Consider the following 20,454-nt stretch of genomic DNA (forward strand, 5'->3'; position numbering starts at 1 on the left):
CCATTCTCCTGCCTCAGCCTCCCGAGTAGCTGGGATTACAGGTGTGCGCCACCATGCCCGGCTAATTTTTGTATTTTTAGTAGAGATGGGGTTTTGCCATGTTGGCCAGGCTGGTCTCAAACTCCTGACCTCAGATGATCCGCCTACCTCGACCTCCCGAAGTGCTGGGATTACAGACATGAGCCACTGTGCCCGGCCTCACATTTGTGTATTTCTTCATTTCTTTTTTGTGTAATCACATTGGCTGTTACTTCTGGAACAGTGCTATATGGTAATAGTAGAAGAATGTTCTTGTCTTATTCTTGACTTTACTGATAATGCTTTTAATAATTCTTCCTATAATTCCTTCTTCCTATTTTATTAGGAATTTTTATTCTTTTTTTTTTTTTTCTTTTTTGAGATAGAGTCTCGCTGTCTTGCCCAGGCTAGTGTGCAGTGGTGCAATGTTGGCTCACTGCAGCCTCAACCTCCTGGGCTCCAGTGATCCTCCCGCCTCAGTCCCATAAGTAGCTGGGACCACAGGTGTGCATCACTATGCCCATCTAATTTTCCTATTTTTTGTAGAGTTGGGGTTTCTCCCTGTTGCCCAGGCTGGTCTCCAACTGCGGGCTCAAGAGATCTGCCTGCTATGGCCTCCTAAAGTGCTGGAATTACAGGCGTGAGTCACTGTGCCTGGCCAGGAATTTTTATTCTTAACATTTTAAATCTGTCACATTAACTCAGAACTATTATAAGTGCCATGAATACATACTGACTTATAATACTCTTTGCTGTAAAAAAGAGTTCACCTGAGCTTTCTTTGTAATTCTTTAACGATACTTAGAAAGCATTTAGGTAGGCTTGTAAGGGAGATGATGATGAATATTTTTGTTGAAGCACTTTGAAGAGCTTTCTTTGTGATTTTGTTTTTTGAAGGTTCATCAGCCTTTTTCAGCAAGTACTAATATTGATAAAAATATGTGAACATTTATATTTTAACTGTCACATTTTCATTGTTTTTTCATGACAACATCAATTGTTCTGTTAATTAATTCTCACTGAATCAAAATAAAGACCAAATAGAACTGAAAGCATATATGATTTATAATGTGGAGTATCACAAGGCAGCTTAAAAATTAATTGGAAACTTACAGAAATTCCGAGGTACAAGCATCAGTTGTCTGGTAATTGTTTAGGAGTTAGGTAAGTATTTAGGAGTGTGCTAAGTGGTCTTCACATCCAGTTATATCTTTGAATTAGAAGAAAAGCCATGTGAACCGTTTTTATACCATGTACTGTGGTAAAGTGGAAATTCAGATAAGTTATTTGTTTGGTGTGAAATAGCTAGTTAGAATTGACTGGAGGTAGAAGAGTGGCGGCTACGTGGAGTAGATTTTACTCTGATAATGGAGAAGTGACCAACTTCTAACTGGATTGTCTAAAGGACTGAGTAGATGTTTTCTGGTTGAAACATTATTTCTGTGATATATAGAAGTGACTAATACTATTTACAGTCTGTGATTTTAAAATAGCTGTCATAGTTGAATGGTTATTCTGTTTTGAGAAGTAGATTGCTGCAGGGATCTAACTGTGGTAAAGAAACTTTCTTCTAAGGAGACTGAATTGACACATAGCAGCCACCAGAGGGAACTGTGAAATCAGTTCTAGCTTTTCTGCCCCGGAAGTGGTTTTCTTCTAAGTATGCCGAAACAAAGGAGCCAAATAACTTATATATTAAAAGCCTGCACGTTTTATAATATCTGTAGATTTGGGCTGAGCTGTTATCTCATTTTTGTGAAAATCATTATGTTGATCAGGTACTTCCCTTATGACAAGTGAATGTTAACTACAAGTTCAGCTTCATTGTGTTTTTTGTTGTTGTTGTTGAGACAGGGTTTCACGCTGTTGTGCAGGCTGGAGCGTAGTGGCATCATCTCTGCTTAACAGCAACCTCTGCTTCCCTGGCTCAAGCGATCCTCCCACCTCAGCCCCCGAAGTAGCTGGGACTACAGATGTGCACCACCATGCCCAACTAATTTTTTTTTTTTTTTTGAGACAGAGTCTTGCTGTTTCCCAGGCTGGAGTGCAGTGGCGAGATCTCGGCTCACTGCAAGCTCTGCCTCCTGGGTTCATGCCATTCTTCTGCCTCAGCCTTCCGAGTAGCTGGGACTACAGACACCCACCACCACGACCAGCTAATTTTTTTTTTGTATTTTTTAGTAGAGACGGGGTTTCACCGTGTTAGCCAGGATGGTCTTGATCTCCTGACCTCGTGATCCGCCCGTCTCGGCCTCCCAGAGTGCTGGAATTACAGGCTTAAGACAGTTCCTTAATAAGGAGAGCTTCTTTATAGCAAAAATAAGATACACTAAGGAGAAAGTTTCACATAAGTCCTTTAGTTACTTTTAAATAAATTTGAAAAACAATTTTTTAAACATTTCCATTACAGAAAGTTTTAAAAATTGCAATATACTGAATAACATTTTCCTTCAAAATTATCATAACTAATTCAATTAAAAAATTTTAAATGCAAGTACTGTCATCAGTAATAGCTGAACTTTCTTTTAATGGTTATTGTGGACCAAATATTCATGTCAAACACTATAGCAGCCCCTTAAAGTAGAATCATTATTCTATCAATTGTATAGATTAAAAAAATATCCTCAGTGGGGCACGGTGGCTCACACCTGTAATCCCAGCACTTTGGGAGGCCGAGGCGGGTGGATCACTTGAGGTCAGGAGTTTGAGGCCAATCTGGCCAACGTGGTGAAACCCCATCTCTACTAAAAATACAAAAAAATTAGCCGGGCATGGTGGCTCATGCTTGTAATCCCAGCTACTCGGGAGGCTGAGGCAGGAAAATTGCTTGAACCTGGGAGGCGGAGGTTGCAGTGAGCTGTGATCGTGCCACTGTACTCCAGCCTCCATCCTGGGCAACAGAGCAAGGCTCCGTCTCAAAAAAAAAAAAAAAAAAATCCTCAGCAGTTAAGTAAGCTGCTTAAAACCACAGCAAGAAAATGGTAGAGGTCAGGATTTAAATATTCACAGCTATTAAGCAAAATGAAATTAAATATTAAACAATAATGTAAATAAATAATGCAGCTCTTATATTTTTTTCTTGAGACAGAGTCTCGCACCATCACCCAGGCTAGAGTGCAGTGGTGCAATCTCAGCTCACTACAGACTCCAACTCCCAGGTTCAAGCAACTCTCCTGCCTCAGCCTCCGACGTAGCTGGGATTACAGGCACCCGCCACCACGCCTGGCTAATTTTTTGATTTTTAGTAGAGATGGGGTTTCACTATTTTGGCCTGGCTGGTCTCAAACTCCTGACCTCGTGATCCGCCCACCTGGGCCTCCCAGAGTGCTGGGATTACAGGCGTGAGCTACTGCACCCGGCCCTCTAGCTAATTTTTTGTATACATATATATATATGTTTGTAGGAGAGATGGGGTTTTGTCATGTTGGCCAGGCTGGTCTCGAACTCCTGAGCTCAATCTGCCTGCCTCAGCCTCCCAAAGTGCTGGGGTTACAGATGTGAGCCACCGTGCCCAGCCAAATTTTTGTATTTTAGTAGAGACGGGGTTTCACTCTGTTGCCCAGGCTGGGCTTGAACTCCAGAGCTCAAACAATCCTCTCGCCTCAGCCTCCCAAAGTGTTGGGATTTCAGGCGTGAGCCACCGCACCCAGCCCATTTTCTTTCAAGTAGTTATAAATGTATCTTTTGCCATTTTCCAATCACAGCATGTCTTTTATCTGACAGCAGATAGACACGCAGCTCTTTCTCTGAGACCAGTGGAGACTGGTTTTGAAATCGAGCTCTGTGTACATAGTGTTTGAATCCTATACTGTCTTGGGACCTTGGGCAGTTTTAATTAATTTGTGAGCTGCTGTTTTATTGTAGAAAAAAATTCTGTTTTTTAACTCAAAGGGATTGTCACAGTTATGTGAGAATAAAATAAGACCTTGGTATTCTGTAAAATATCGTATGTTTTTGAAAATATTTCATTTCCTTATTTTGTTGAGTGGTGGAAAAGTGCCCGTCTGGCACTAGAACTTGGTTTAGTGAGGACACTTAATCGTCAGAGAATAATACAGTATATATAAACTAAAGGGCTAGAGTGTATACTTTGATAATTAAATAATGCTGTTACTTACAAATAACTTTGATAGTTAAAGTGAACATAATTGGCTTTGGGTTCTGTTCTTGCCGCAGATATTTGGGATATTTGTCTACTCTGTGCTCAAGCATTGTGTTAGGTCTTAGAGATTCAGTGAAAAGACAAGTTATGGCCGGGCGCGGTGGCTCACGCCTGTAGTCCCAGCACTTTGGGAGGCCGAGGCGGGTGGATCACGAGGTCAAGAGATTGAGACCATCCTGGCCAACATGGTGAAACCCTGTCTGTACAAAAAATACAAACAATTATCTGGACGTGGTGTTGCATGCCTGGGGTCCCAGCTACTCTGGAGGCTGAGGCAGGAGAAGTGCTTGAACCCAGGAGATGGAGGTTGCGGTGAGCCGAGATCGATCGCGCCACTGCATTCCAGCCTGGGTGAGAGAGACTCCATCTCAAAAAAAAAAAAAAAAAGAAAAGACAAATTATTTAAATATTTCAATGTTTCATTAAAAAGTTAGTGTACCCTTATTTGATGTCTGTGAAAAGTGCTTATTCTGCATCTCTTTTTGTATCTGGAGATTGCATCTTTGACTAGAGTTTTGCCATCTGTATATCATCTTCTGCTACTGACTCCTTTTCCTTCCTTTATTCAGTCAGGTGCTTAGCTGCATGAAACTCTAGATTAAAGCAGAGTCCAAAGTGCATATGCTTGACCACTCACCCTCCCCTCCCTAAACTTCTGCCCTTCCTAGCAAACAACTACTATCAGCATGATGTGATCCTCTCTTTTTTTTCCCCCATGAATTTTTGTATAAATATATATACTTCAGGGAAAATATTATATATATAGGTTTTTGGGATATGCATAACATCACAGTAGTAATTTTCTTTGTGTTCTATAACTTTTTAAAATTTTTATGGGTACATTAATTGTAAGTGTTTTTGTGGGTACATTGTAGGTATATTTATGAGTTACATGAGATTGTTTTTGTTTTTGTTTTTGTTTTATTTTTGAGACAGAGTCTTACCCCATCTATCACCCAGGCTGGAGTGCAGTGGTACAGTCTTAGCTCCCTGCAACCTCCACCTCTCAGGTTCAAGCGATTTTCATGCCTCATCCTCCTGAGTAGCTGAAATTACAGGTGCATGCTACCATGCCCAGCTAATCTTTGTATTTTTAGTAGAGATGGGGTTTCACCATGTTGGCCAGACTGGTCTCTAACTCCAGACCTCAAGTGATCCACCCGCCTCGGCCTCTGCCCGCTACGTGAGATGTTTTGATACAGGCATGCATTGTGTGATAATCACATGGAGAATGGAGTATCCCTTCAACTGTCCTTTGTGTTGCAAATAATCCAGTTATACTCTTAGTTATTTTAAAATGCACAATTAGATTATTATTGACTATGGTCACCCTGTTGTGCTATCAAATAGTAGGTCTTATTCTTTTTTTTGTGCTCATTAACCTCCCACCTCACCACTGCCCTTCTGAGCCTTTGCTAAGCATCCTTTTACTCTATCTCCTTGAGTGTTCTGTAACTTTTTAAAGTCATCAGTATACCTCGTAGATTTTTTTCACCCTTTTTTCAGCCACTGTCATCTCTCACTTGGACCATTTCAATGGCCATCTAGTTTGTTTCTTGGCTTCCAGTTTTTCTCTCTTGTTCCCACATAGCAGCCGCAGTGATCTATTTAAAACCTGAGATTGTATCACCTCTTTGCTGAAAACATGGCAGTGTTTCCTGTTCCAGTAAAATCCAAACTTTCACGTTTAGTTAGAATTAATGCTTTCTAAGCTTAGGCAGGACTGTTTACCTGTTTTGATTACTGATTTTTCCCTTGTGCCTTGAAAGTATCTTGTGCATACTAGGTGCTCTGTAAATCTGTTAAATGTAATTAATGTATTAGCTAGTTGGCCTTGGTGTGTTCTTCTCTGCCTGTTTATCTCGTTTTATCCTCCTCTTTGCTCCTGCTTTGATCTGCCACATTGGCTTTGTTTTGCAGCTTGGATTGGCCAACTTCATTCCCTCTAGGCTTTGCAGAAGCTGTTTTCTTTGCCTGGAATATCCCGTCCCCAGTTTTCTCACAGCTGAATCTTTCTTATCTTTTCATATTTCAGTTTAAATGTCACTTGCTTAAAGAGATGTTCTCTGATCACCAAACTAGTTATCTCTTCACTTTCTGTTACTCTGTTTAAAAATTTTTAAATTTAGTTTTTTAAAAAAGTGATAAATCACGTGATCCAAAATTAAGAAAATGCTACAAGATGTACAGTGAAAAATGCCTCTACCACTGTCATCTGTAAATCAAAGCAATACATATTAGTCTCTTTTTTATCCTTTCAGAGGCTCTTTAAATGAAGTGTTTTTAAACCAGTCTTTAAGAACTATATAGCCAGTATCTCCTCATCTTTTCAGATAATACACTATGAAAATTAGGCGAAACCACTGTATGTAAGCCACTTCAACTTCCTATTCATCCTGTCCACAAATGAATCTATAGTCTGTACTTACCCTTCAGTTTTTCCTTTTCTAGTTGGTTCCCCTTGCATTTCGCCCCCCAAGTTTGATCTGTGAGATCAAAGTGGTTCTTGTACAGAATTAGTGGTACTACCACCTGATGATCTATCTCATTTCCATTTGCTCAGTAACTTTGCTCTAGAAATTTTCTCTCTCTGTGTGTGTGTGTGTATGTGTGTGTGTATATGTGTGTGTGTGTGTTTTCTTTTGAGACAGGGTTTGCTCTGTTGCCCAGGCTGGAATATAGTGGTACAATCATAGCTCACTGCAACCTCGAACTCCTGGGCTCAAGTGATCCTCCTGCCTCAGCCTCCTAAGTAGCCAGGACTACAGATGTGCACCACCATGACTGGCTGATTTTAAACTTTTAGTATTTAGTAGATTTGAGGTCTTGTTATATTGCTCAGGCTAGTCTCGAATTCCTGGGCTCAAGCAGTCCTCCCACCTCAGCCTCCCAAAATGCTAGGATTACAGGTATGAGCCGTTGTGTCTGGCCTGAGGTTATCTTCTTAACTCTGCTATTTTCTTTGGCTTCAGCACAGCATGGCATATAGGAGGTGCTTAGAAAATATTAGTTGAATATAGCACAATGATGAGTTTTGAACTCTTGAGTTTTGGAGACCTGGGTATTCAACCTAGCTATGTGACTTCGGCAAGAGAGTTAGCATCTGTAAGCCAGAATTTTCTTTTTCTTTTTCTTTTTTCTTTTTTTTCCATTTTGAGACAGGGTCTCACTCTGTAGCCCGGGCTGGAGCGCAGTGGCGCAGTCATGGCTGGCTTCAGCCTCAAACTCCCGGCCTCAGATGATTCTCCTCTTCAGCCTCCTGAGTGGTTGGGACTACAGGCACGTGCCACCATGCCCGGCTAATTTTTTATTTTTTGTAGAGATGGGGTTTCGTCATGTTGCGCAGGCTGGTCTCAAACTCCTGGGCTCAGGTGATCTGCCCACCTCAGCTCCCAATGGTCACACTGCCTTCTCTTTCACCTGTAGTCTCCCTCTGCATGTCTTTTATAAGGGTACTTGTGAGTGCATTTGTGACCCAGGTAATCCCATATAATCTCACTTGAAAATTCTTAACGTTAATCATATCTGCAAAGTCCCTTTTTCCATGTAAGACAACATTTATAGGTTCCAGGGATGGGTACCTGATACCTTTGGTGACCTTTATGCAGCCTGCTACTGGGATATAAAGCACACAGCATAGTACCTGGCAAAAAAAGAATTTATGCTTTCTGGATAGGGTCAAGAAAGATTAAAATTTTCAGAAAGATTTAATTGTACAATTAATGGGAGCCAGAGAATAAGAGAAAAGTGGGTTAAAAAAAGATAAGATGGCCAGGCATTATGGCCCATGCCTGTAATCCCAGCACTTTGGGAGGCTGAGGCCAAGGTCAGGGGATCTCTTGAGCCTAGGAATTTTGAGACCAGCCTGGGTAACATAATGAGACTTCATCTGTACCAGAAAACATTAAAAAAATTAGCCAGGTGTGGTGGCGATGGCCTGTAGTCCCAGCTAGTTGGAGGTGGGAGGATCGCCTTAACCTGGGATGTCAAGGCTGTAGTGAGCCATGATCACAACGCTGCACTCCAGCCTGGGTGACAGAATGAGACCCTGTCCTTCCCCACCCCCCAAAAAAGATGAGGTAAGGGAAAGGATTATATAGCATGTGACTTTGTATGATACAGTGAATAAATGGGATAAGTGTATAATGAAGTAATTATTTTTTGTCAAATTTTAATTTTTTTTTTTTTTTTCCTGTTCAGATGTATGGGAGGATTTATCCGTATTTTTAGTGTTAAACTTCATGGAGTAAATAATGTACCCCTGAAAGGAGGTGGTGGTGGTGGTGGTGGTGGTAGGAATATGTTGCATATGATTACCATGAATATATTGCATATGATTCCTTATCCAATAAAAATTGGATAATTGCCTTCCTTGCTATCCTGCAAAAGTTAACATGTGAACTATATGAAGTGATTAATGAATGAGATCACAGAATGGATATCACATAATTTCCTGAATGTTAGATAAGAATCACTTTATTTAGAATAAAAATAAAATAAAAGTACCCTTTAAATCAGTGGTTTCAGTTAGAGTAACATAAAAAGTCATACTGACATTTTAATTCTTATTTCTATCTTCCTAACAGGTTCTTTGGCATGGACACAAGTTCAGTGGGAGGATTAGAATTGACTGATCAGACTCCTGTCTTATTAGGGAGTACGGCCATGGCAACCAGTCTCACGAATGTGGGAAACTCATTTAGTGGTCCAGCTAATCCTTTAGTGTCTAGATCTAATAAGTTTCAGAACTCGTCAGTGGAAGATGATGATGATGTTGTTTTTATCGAACCTGTACAACCTCCCCCACCTTCTGTACCAGTGGTAGCTGATCAAAGAACCATAACATTTACATCATCAAAAAATGAAGAACTACAAGGAAATGATTCCAAAATTACTCCTTCCTCAAAAGAGTTGGCATCTCAGAAGGGAAGTGTAAGTGAGACAATTGTCATTGATGATGAAGAGGACGTGGAAACAAATCAAGGGCAAGAGAAAAATTCCTCCAATTTTATTGAACGAAGACCTCCTGAGACTAAAAACAGAACCAATGATGTGGATTTCTCCACTTCCAGTTTTTCAAGAAGTAAGGTAAATGCAGGAATGGGTAATAGTGGTATCACCACAGAACCAGACTCTGAAATTCAGATTGCTAATGTTACAACTTTAGAAACAGGTGTAAGCTCTGTGAATGATGGCCAATTAGAAAATACTGACGGGCGAGATATGAACTTAATGATTACACATGTAACATCACTGCAGAATACCAACTTGGGAGATGTCTCTAACGGACTGCAGTCAAGTAATTTTGGTGTTAATATACAAACGTACACCCCATCTTTAACTTCACAGACCAAGACTGGAGTAGGACCTTTTAATCCTGGTAGAATGAATGTGGCAGGAGACGTATTTCAGAATGGAGAATCTGCAACTCATCATAATCCTGGTAAGCAGTAAGAGAAACTCTACTTCATGTAAATAAATTTAAACCTTTGACTGCTGCTTTTTTCATTGTAGTAACTGTTATTACCTTGTTTAGTTTCATATGTGAAATATGTTAATTATATTGAATTTTATCTTAAGTTTGGAATTTTAATAAGAATTGTAAAACCATGTATAGTACTTTTCTGTGGATTACTAGAAAGTTAAAGTAATTTTATGTTTAAAGGATTTAAGAAAAAATACTCTTTACATTCATCACCAAAGTCTGATAATTTGGCCAGGCACGGTGGCTCATGCCTGTAATCCCAGTACTTTGGGAGGCCAAGGTGGGTGGATTGTTTGAGCCCAGCAGTTGGAGACCAGTCTAGGCAACACAGCGAGGCGCCATCTCTAAATTTAAAAAGCAAAACAAACAAAAGAATGAAATGTGATAATTTAATATCTTGTTTGTCATGTTTTACTTTTTGCTAATAGAATTTTTGCTAGTGTTTTAGTATATAAATTAGAGAATCAGTAGATTAATATAATAGTACATTTAAAGAACAGTGTAATATGGTACAGTAGTTGCATTTAGATTTTTTTTTGAGACAGAGTCTTGCTCTGTCAACCAGGCTGGAGTGCAGTGGCGCGATCTTGGCTCACTGCAATCTCCGCCTCCTGTGTTCAAGCCATTCTCCTGCTTCAGCTGCCCAAGTAGCTGGGATTACAGGCATCCACCACCACACATGGCTGATTTTTGTATTTTGTATGGGGTTTTACCATGTTGGCCAGACCAGGCTGGTTTCAAACTCCTGACCTCAGGTGATCTGCCTACCTCAGCCTCCTAAAGTGCTGGGATTACAGGTGTGAGCCACTGCACCCAGCCGCATTTGGATTTATTTCTACTTTCCCTGTGCTTATTTAATTTAATTAATTAGTTAATTTTTTGGGACAGGGTCTCTCTCTGTTGCCCAGAGTGGAGTACAGTGGCACAATCTCAGCTCACTGCAACCTTGACCTCTTGAGCTCAGGTGATCCTCCCACCACAGCCTCCAGAGTAGCTGGGACCACAGACATGAGCCACCATGCCTGGCTAATTAAAAAAAAAAAAATTATTTGTAGAGACGGAGTCTCACTATGTTGCCCAGGCTGGTCTTATACTCCTGGCTCAAACAATCCTTCTGCCTTGGCCTCTTAAAGTGCTGGGATTCTAGGTATGAGCCACCATGCCCAGCCATTTTATTTTTTATTAAGAGTTGACTAAGATTTTCTTTTATTTTTCTCACGTTTGAAGAAAGCCAAACATATCATCCTTTTTTTTCTTTTCTAAAACTAAAGTTATGATTGACATGCGAAAGTCTGTATATATTTAATGTATACAACTCAATGATGCCGTGTTTATTTTTGACCATGTATCTTTAGCTTTTAGTTAGCATTTTACTACTTAAAAATTTTAAAAATTACTTTTATTTTTCAAGGGCATAAATAAGCAATACTTTTTTTTCTTATTTATTTATTTATTGACAGAGTCTTGCTCTATCACGCAGGCTGGAATGCAGTGGTGCAGTCTCAACTGACTGCACCTCCGCCTCCCTAGTAGCTGGAATTGTAAATGTGTGCCACCACGCCCAGCTATTTTTTGTATTTTTAGTAGAGACGAGGTTTCACCATGTTGGCCAGGTTGGTCTCAAACTCCTGGCCTCAAGTGATCCCATCTGCCTCAGCCTCTCAAAGTTCTGGGATTACAGGTGTGAGCCACTGCACCTAGCTCCCCACCTTTTTTTTTTTTTTGAAGGTTGATAGATTTCTTGACTATTTGAAATTGTTTTCTGTGAGCAACCTTGTTCTGTGAAAACTTTAAAATATGGAAGTGATAAGAACTCTGTGCCAGCCTGGGCAACATGGTGAAAAAATACAAACTACTGAAAATATGAAAAGTTAGCTAGGCATGGTGGTACACACCTGTGGTCCCAGCTACTTGGGAGGCTGAGGTGGGAGGATCCCTTGAGCTCCATAGGCAGAGGTTGCAGTGAACCAAGATTACACCACTGTACTCCAGCCTGGGTGACAAAGTAAGACCCCCTCTCAAAAACAAAACGAACTCTTGACTTTTTCATGACATGGCTGTGGATGTCTCTCTTTAACCTCTCCCCCAATTCCTCTATGTGTGTGTATCTATCTGCTTTTCTCTCTCACATACCTCTCTCTGTGTCTGACCCATTCTGTCCTCATTTTAGGCCTTATCCTAGGGATTGTGGAGAATAACGTGAAGTAATTAAAATCTAGGCAGTGTAGAATGCTCTATGAATTGCTAGTTATTTTTCTTATTTGTAGAGTAATGTCTGATTATTGAAGACTGCTTGGAAAATCTATGATTAAAAACAAGAGCTGGTGCCAAGCATGGTGGCTCATGCCTGTCATCCCAGCACTTTGGGAGACCAAGGCAGGAGGATCGCTTGAACTCAGGCGTTTCAGACCAGCCTGTGGGCAACAGAGCAAGACCTTGTCTCTACTGAAGATCAAAAAAATTGCCAGGACTAGTTGGCGGTGGCTCAAGCCTGTAATCCCAGCATTTTGGGAGGCCAAGGTGGATGGATCATCTGAGGTCAGGAGTTCGAGACCAGCCTGGCCAACATGGCCAAACCCCATCTCGACTAAAATACAAAAATTAGTCGGACATGGTGGTGCATGCCAGCTGCTCGGGAGGCTGAGGCACGATAATTTGTTGAACCTCGGAGGTGGAGGTTGCGCCACTGCACTCCAGCCTGGGCAACGGAGTAAAACTCTGTCTCAAAATAAAAACCAAAACCAAACCAAAACAAAAAACCCCCCAAAAAACTAGCCAGGCATGGTGGTGTACACCTGTAGCCTCAGCTGCTTGGGAGGCTGAAGCTGGAAGGTTGTTTTAAGTCTGGGAGAACAAGGCTGCAGTGAGCTATGATTGTGCCACTACACTCTAGCCCGGCAGCAGAGTGAGACGTTGTCTGAAAAAAAAAGAGAGCTGAGCGTGGTGGTGTGGGATGTGGAGCTGTTGAGATGGGAGGATCCCTTGAGGCCGGGAGTTGGAGACTGTAGTGCGCTGTGCTGGTGCCTGTCAATAGCCAGCACATTCCGACCTGCACAACACAGTAAGCCCCAGTCACAGTCCTCCCGAGTAAAGATGGCCACCGTCAATGCTTTAGGTGGTTGTCTTTTAGTCTTTTTTGTCTTTTGTTAACCTAGTGGAAATGCAGATCTGTGTAGTTTTGTTTTTTCCTCCACTGCATTTTCTCATACCATTAACTAGAGAAGTTTTAATGGCTGCGCAGTGGGTATTGATGTAACATTCCCATATTTGGCTTTTAGACTGTTCCCCATATTTTGCTGTTGTAGCTCTATGATGAAATATTTCTTCACATTCTTATTTCCTTAGAGTATATGCCTACAAGTGAAGTTACTGGGCTAAATCATAAGATTACTCCCATGCCCCTAACGATTTTTGGTTTAAAAATACGTACCTGGTATATAGTGGTGTTAGAATAAATATGTTCTTTTTTACTCAGTTTTGAAATTTCTTATTGCTTCTAAAACCCCTTATAGGTAGGTAGAAGTGTGTGTGTGTGTACGTGGGTGTATGTGTGAATTTGTATGAGCATTTTTAACTTACAGAAATATCTTGTCATAATGCTTTTTAGAAAGCTCTTAGCAATATATACTGCCATGAACTGTATGTTAGTCTTTCATTATAACCTTGCTGCTTAAATAGTGCTCCAATTAGTTTTAAAATAGCTATTTTTTCTTTCTTATATGTAAAAATATGAAGAAAATAACATTAAGTCTTACCACTGAGAATCAATTAATTAGTGGTACATATAATTCTAACCTGAGATCATAGCATAGATACAGTTTTGCAACCATTCCTGCCACTCCTTTTAATACCTAGCAGTAGATCTTGAAATTTTGTTCATGTCAATATATGCATGTGAAATTTGTCTATTTTGTATTTAGCTCGGTTCCAGTTTTTCCTACTTAGATAATTATTATTATTATTATTTTTTGAGACGGAGTCTCGCTCTGTCCCCCAGGCTGGAGTGCAGTGGCCGGATCTCAGCTCACTGCAAGCTCCGCCTCCCAGGTTTACGCCATTCTCCTGCCTCAGCCTCCTGAGTAGCTGGGACTACAGGTGCCCGCCACATCGCCCGGCTAGATTTTTGTATTTTTTAGTAGAGACAGGGTTTCACCGTGTTAGCCAGGATGGTCTCGATCTCCTGACCTCGTGATCCGCCCGTCTCGGCCTCCCAAAGTGCTGGGATTACAGGCTTGAGCCACCGCGCCCGGCCTAGATAATTATTTTTTAAGAATATTCTTGTGTGTACATCTTGGGATACTTATTTCTTTAGGAATATTGCTGGATCAAAGAGACCATATCATAAGAATTGTGTTCTTGTCTACTCAAACTCTGTTAACTAGTCATCAGAAAAACTGTACACAGAGAAATATGAATTGGGTCTTGCATTTATATGCTGATTTTATTTGTAGTAGAGAATAATGGATGAAAAGCTATAAAATCTTGGCTGTTTATATTGGTTCTTGGACTAATTGTTAATTGGGAAGATTTACCAGCTATCCTTTCATGAAATCCTTTGTATGAAATTGAAGGTTTAGACAAAATGATTAGGCCTTTTCTATTCCTCAAAATTTTTTTTGATGTTGGAGGAGATAAAAATGTAAAACTAGGGCAAATGTAAATTGAAAATAAAAGAGCACCATTTATTTCAGTGTCAAGGCAATAGATGCCCTTAAGTTTTGATAGGCTCCTTTAACTATGTATTCAAGTGACAAGCCTAGAAAGTAGAACACCCTGAGGAGCCTGTGTTTGTGTGGGCAAGAACTGCTTCTTTTAGATCTGTTCAAGCATAAGTTTTGGTTGGAGGCCTTTTTTCCTTTCATAAGATGGAATTACCAGTTCTTCTAGTGATTTTCTTTCTCGTTGATAAGATTTTTACCCATTTATTAAAACTGGTCAGTTACTGTGATGATAGCTAAATAACAGAATTCCAGAATGCACTCTTTATTCTAATAAGTTTGGTGTGTTTTTGTTTTTGTTTTCAAACTAAGGGGTATTAATACAGTCAGGTAAAATCTGAATAGCCCCTTGAAACCATTAGGTTGATGGAATGGGTCAGAACCAAAAAATCATCGTTTTTAAAGTTTTGGTAGGAAAGAAGTTTTCCCAAGCTCTGGTTATATTTTGTACTGCAAGGAAAGTAATTTTTTTCCTGTGTAAGGGCAGCTTTTATGTATGGAAGTTCAAAATACAGGAGAAACTAGAAAGGAAAAAGAAATTTATGAGAGACCAAAGTAGTAGAAATTGGAAGTGGTAACCTGAAACGTTTCAAAATGAAGATAGGTTATGGTATTGGTAGCGCCATGAGAGGCCTGCAGAACAGGAGTTAGTGCAGCAAACTGGAGACTTCCTACTAAGCACTAAAGAAGCTTAGCACGAGAGAGAAAAGGTGTCCTCTACCATTAATAGTTACCACACCTCAGTACTGTGCTGTGCTGAACCTGTGCAGTGGTAGAGGAATTTGACATTGGATTAGTCAGTACAGGCATACCTCATTTTATAGTGCTTTGTTTATTGCACTTTACAGATAATTGCATTTTACACAAATTGAAGATTTGTGGCAACATTGAGCGTAGTAAGGCTTTTGGTGCCACACTTCCAACATCATGTGGTCACTTTGTGTCTCTGTTTCACATTTTGGTAATTCTCACAATACTTCAGACCTTTTCATTATTATATCTGTTATGGCGATCTGTGATCCGTGATCTTTGATGTTACTGTTGTAATTGTTTTGGATGCCACAAACCATATCCATATGAGAGTGAACCTGTTTGATAAATGTTGTGTATGTTCTAACTCTCCCTCTCCTTGGACCTCCCTATTCCTTGAGACACAGCAATATTTAAATTAGGTCAATTAATAACCCTATAATGGTTGCTAAGTGTTCAAGTGAAAGAAAGAACCTCACATCTCTTGCTTTAAATCAAAAGTTAGAACTGATTAGGCTTAGTGAGGAATGCATGTTGAAAAGCCTAGAAAGGCTGAGAGCTAGGCCTCTTGCACCAAACAGCCAAATTGTGAATGCAAAGGAAAAGTTCTTGAAGGAAATTAAAAATGCTACTCCAGGCCGGGCGCGGTGGCTCAAGCCTGTAATCCCAGCACTTTGGGAGGCCGAGACGGGCGGATCACGAGGTCAGGAGATCGAGACCATCCTGGCTAACACGGTGAAACCCCGTCTCTACTAAAAATACAAAAAAAAAAAAAAAACTAGCTGGGCGAGGTGGCGGGCGCCTGTAGTCCCAGCTAAACTTCGGAGGCTGAGGCAGGAGAATGGCGTGAACCTGGGAGGCGGAGCTTGCAGTGAGCTGAGATCTGGCCACTGCACTCCAGCCCGGGCGGCAGAGCAAGACTCCGTCTCAAAAAAAAAAAAAAATGCTACTCCAGTGAACACAGGAATGATAAGAAAGTGAAACAGCCTTTTTTTTTTTTGAGACAGGATCTCACTGCCTCACCCAGTCTGGAGTGCAGTAGCTCAAACTTGGCTCACTGCAGCCTCTGCCTCACAGGCTCAAGACATCCTCCCACCTCAGCCTCACAAGTAGCTAGGACCGTAAGAATGTGCTACCATGCCTGGTTAATTTTTAAAAAATATTTTTTTGTGGAGACAGGGTTTCACTATGTTACCCAGGCTGAACTGCTCAAGTAATCCACCTGCCTCAGACCCCGAAAGTGCTGGGATTACAAGTGTCAGCCACCGTGCCCGGCCACAAAACAGCCTTATTGCTGATGTGTAGAAAGTTTAAGTGGTCTGGGTAGAAGATCAAACCAACTACAACATTCCCTTAAGCCAAAGCCTAATCCAGAGTTAGGCCCTAACTCTTTTTTGGTTTTATGAGAACTGAGAGAGATAAGGAAATAGAAGAAAAGTTTGAGGCTAGTAAAGGTTGGTTCATGAGGTTTAAGGAAATAAGCCATCTCCATAACATAAATGTGCAAGGTGAAGCTGCAAATGCTAACGTAGAAGTTGCAGCAAGTTCTCCAGAAGTTCTAAGATAATTACAGGTGTCAACATGAAACAACGGACAAAACAGCTGGCTGGCTCTCTTGTTAATATAGTTAGTGACTGTAAGGTGAAGCCAGTGCTCATTTACTATTCTGAAAATCGTAGGGTCCTTAAGAATCATGATAAATGTACTCTGCCTGTACTTTTATCAGTGGAACAGCAAAGCCCAGATGGCAGCACATGTGTTTACAGCATGGTTTACCAAATAGTTTAGTGTTGAGACCTTCTGCTCAGCAGAAATGATTCCTTTTAAAATATTACTGCCCAGTACACCTGGTCCTCCAAGAGCTCTGATGGAGATGTACAAGGAGATGAGTGTTGTTTTCATACCTGGCTACCACAGTATTCATTCTGCAGCCTGTGGATCAAGGAGTAATTTTGACTTGTAAGTCTTACTGTTTAAGAAATACATTTCGTAAGGCTGTAACTGCCATAGATAGTGATTCCTCAGATGGATCTAGGCAAAGTCAATTAAAAGCCTTCTGGAAAGGATTCGCCATTCTCAATGCCCTTATGAACATTTGTAATTCATGGGAGGAGGTCAAAACAGCATTATTAACCAGAGTTTGGAAGAAGCTGATTTCAGCCCTTATGAATGATGGGGAAGGGTTCAAGACTTTAGTGGAGGAAGTAATTGTAGATGTGGTGGAAATAGCATGAGAACTGGAATTTGTAGTGGAAGCTGAATGAGGCCGGGCATGGAGGCTCGTGCCTATAATCCCAGCACTTTGGGAGACTGAGGCAGATGGATCAGTTGAGGCCAGGAGTTCAAGACCAGCCTGGCCAACATGGTGAAACCCTGCCTTTACTAAAAATACAAAAATTAGCTAGGTGTGGTGGCGCACACCTGTAATCCCAGCTGCATGGGAGGCTGAGGCACGAGAATTGCTTGATCCCAGGAGGTGGAGGTTGCAGTGGGCCAAGACTGCACCATTGCACTCCATTCTGGACTACAGAGAGAGACTGTCTCAAAAGAAAAAAAAAAGTAGATCCTGAAGATGAGATTGAATTGCTGCAATCTCGTGATAAAACTTGCACAGATGAGGAGTTGCTTTTTATGGTTGAGCAAAATAGAATGGTTTCTTGAGATGAATCTGTTCCTGGTGAAGATACTGTGAATGTTGTTGAAATGACAACAAAGGATTTAGATTATTACATAAAGTTAGTTGATAAAGAAGTTGCAGGGTTTCAGAAGATTGACTCTGATTTTGAAAGAAGCTCTAGTGTGGGTAAACTGCTGTCAAACAGCAGAAGAGTTCATTGATGGGGTACAGATCATTGTTGTCTTATTTTAAGAAACTGCCACAGCCAACAGCCAACCACCATCACGATCAGTCAGCAGCTGTCAACATTGAGGCAGGGCCCTCCACCAGCGTAAAGATTACAGCTTGATGAAAGCTCACATGAATAGTTTTTTTTTTAATAGCAATATAGCATTTTTAAATTAAGATATGTAGATTTTTAAAAGATATAATACTATTACACACTTGATAGACTACATTATAGTGTAAACATAACATTTTTTGTGAAACCAAAAAAACTCCCGTGTCTTGCTTTATTGCAATATTAGCTTTATTGCAGTGATCTGGAACTGAACCAGAAATATTTCTGAGATATGCCTGTATACATTGGTTTAATTCCATCATTTCTATGTAATACTCTGTGAGATTATGTGTTATATTTAAAGGCCATGAAACTAAACATGTATATGGAAAAGCTGTTCTTAAAAACATGTCTTGGAAATAATTGTAAACTTAGTAGACTTGCGTTACATTTGTCAAAGGTTCTTGTTAGGATTTTATTATTCTTTAGTGTTGAAATATGTGTTCCTTGCCTAAAGTAATATTTTATAAATACGTGAATACTTCCTGCTTAATAACTAGTGACTTTTTTTAATACTTGCTATATGCCAGTTATTAGGCTTTATTATATGTCTTACGTCATTTAATGTTTACTGTTAGCATGAGGTTGAAACCATTTCAAGCGCTCTAAAGAGTATGGCACAATTTAAGTAGCTTCCTAATCTTGTAAGCGATGGAGCTGGAATGTGAACCATTCTTTTTTCTTTTAACTAATTTTTTAAAATTTGACAAAACTTGTATATTTATTTATTGTGTACAATATGTTGCTTTGAAGAGGACACACATTGTGGGAATGGCTAGATTGAGCTGTGTGTTACCCGACATACCATTTTTTTGTGCTGAGGACACTTAAAATCTAATGTTAACTATTTTAAAGAATATAGTGCATTGTTACTGTGACATTCTTTTTTTTTTTTTTTTGAGACGGAGTCTTGCTCTGTCGCCCGGGCTGGAGTGCAGTGGCCGGATCTCAGCTCACTGCAAGCTCCGCCTCCCGGGTTTACGCCATTCTCCTGCCTCAGCCTCCCAAGTAGCTGGGACTACAGGCGCCCGCCACCTCGCCCGGCTAGTTTTTTGTATTTTTTAGTAGAGACGGGGTTTCACCGTGTTAGCCAGGATGGTCTCGATCTCCTGACCTCGTGATCCACCCGTCTCGGCCTCCCAAAGTGCTGGGATTACAGGCTTGAGCCACCGCGCCCGGCCTACTGTGACATTCTTACTCCGAAACTTGTGCTATAAACCTCTCTGCTATGTTGCTGTTCCATTAACATCTTAAAATTTTACAAAATGGAAAGTTAATATTTCTCTGATATAAATTTGAATATATATAAACAAACACTTGTTTCATTACTCTTTCTTGTGCATTTTGTTTTTAAGATTCTTGGATCTCCCAGTCAGCTTCATTTCCCCGTAATCAGAAACAACCAGGAGTGGATTCTTTATCACCAGTGGCCTCACTTCCTAAACAGATTTTCCAGCCTTCTGCGCAACAGCAGCCTACTAAACCAGTTAAAGTCACTTGTGCAAACTGCAAAAAACCTTTACAGAAGGGCCAGACAGCTTATCAGCGAAAAGGATCAGCTCACCTCTTCTGTTCTACCACCTGCCTTTCTTCCTTCTCCCACAAGCCTGCTCCAAAGAAACTCTGTGTTATGTGTAAAAAGTAAGGTTTACCTTTCAGCACAATTCCATGTAGTTGAATTGTGGTGGTGTAAAATTTTAAGAAAAGTGAAACATTTGTAATACCTTTGGAAACTTTCCTGTCAAATCCAGGTGGCGTATGGATAAAAGGCTTCCTGTTTGGATAGGCATTGGAGTTGATTTAGATAGGTCCTTATAATTAATTTTGTCTGTAATCTCCATTGGACTCCTTGATTTTGTAATAATGTATACTTATTTACATAAGTAATGAGAAGAAATTAGTTGTTGTAGCCAAATAAAAATGCTAAGCAGTTTATGCGTGATTCTGTATTAAAATTGGTTAAATTTTACACCATCTTCAGACCAAGATTATAAAATTGGCAAGTCTTTGGATTTTATATGTGTGTGTTTTGAACATTAAGTCATTAGAAATAGTATTTCAAGACTCAGGTACCAATTTTTAGCCAGCCTTGGAAAGACGGGATCCTCTCTTCTGCTGTTTTTTCTGTTTTGTTTTTCTTTTAGTTTTTTTTTTTTTTGAGACGGAGTCTCGCTCTGTCGCCCAGGCTGGAGTACAGTGGCCGGATCTCAGCTCACTGCAACCTTGACCTCTTGAGCTCAGGTGATCCTCCCACCACAGCCTCCAGAGTAGCTGGGACCACAGACATGAGCCACCATGCCTGGCTAATTAAAAAAAAAAAAATTATTTGTAGAGACGGAGTCTCACTATGTTGCCCAGGCTGGT

The 20,454-nt window shown here is 40.4% G+C and overlaps 1 protein-coding gene across 1 annotated transcript in view; it reads left to right on the top strand.

Moving 5' to 3' along the window:
- Positions 1-20,454, top strand: part of ZMYM2 (zinc finger, MYM-type 2) — a 124,024-nt gene that overhangs the window by 26,683 nt on the left and 76,887 nt on the right. Inside the window, exons 3-4 of the mRNA XM_011959052.1 lie at positions 8,767-9,623; positions 19,446-19,731. Coding sequence (XP_011814442.1) covers positions 8,777-9,623; positions 19,446-19,731 — 1,133 coding nt within the window. The 5' untranslated portion in view covers positions 8,767-8,776. The remainder of the gene's footprint in view (positions 1-8,766; positions 9,624-19,445; positions 19,732-20,454) is intronic.

This window comes from Colobus angolensis, unplaced genomic scaffold, assembly GCF_000951035.1.
Source record: "Colobus angolensis palliatus isolate OR3802 unplaced genomic scaffold, Cang.pa_1.0 Scaffold113, whole genome shotgun sequence".
In the NCBI taxonomy this organism is placed as follows: Eukaryota; Metazoa; Chordata; class Mammalia; order Primates; family Cercopithecidae; genus Colobus; species Colobus angolensis.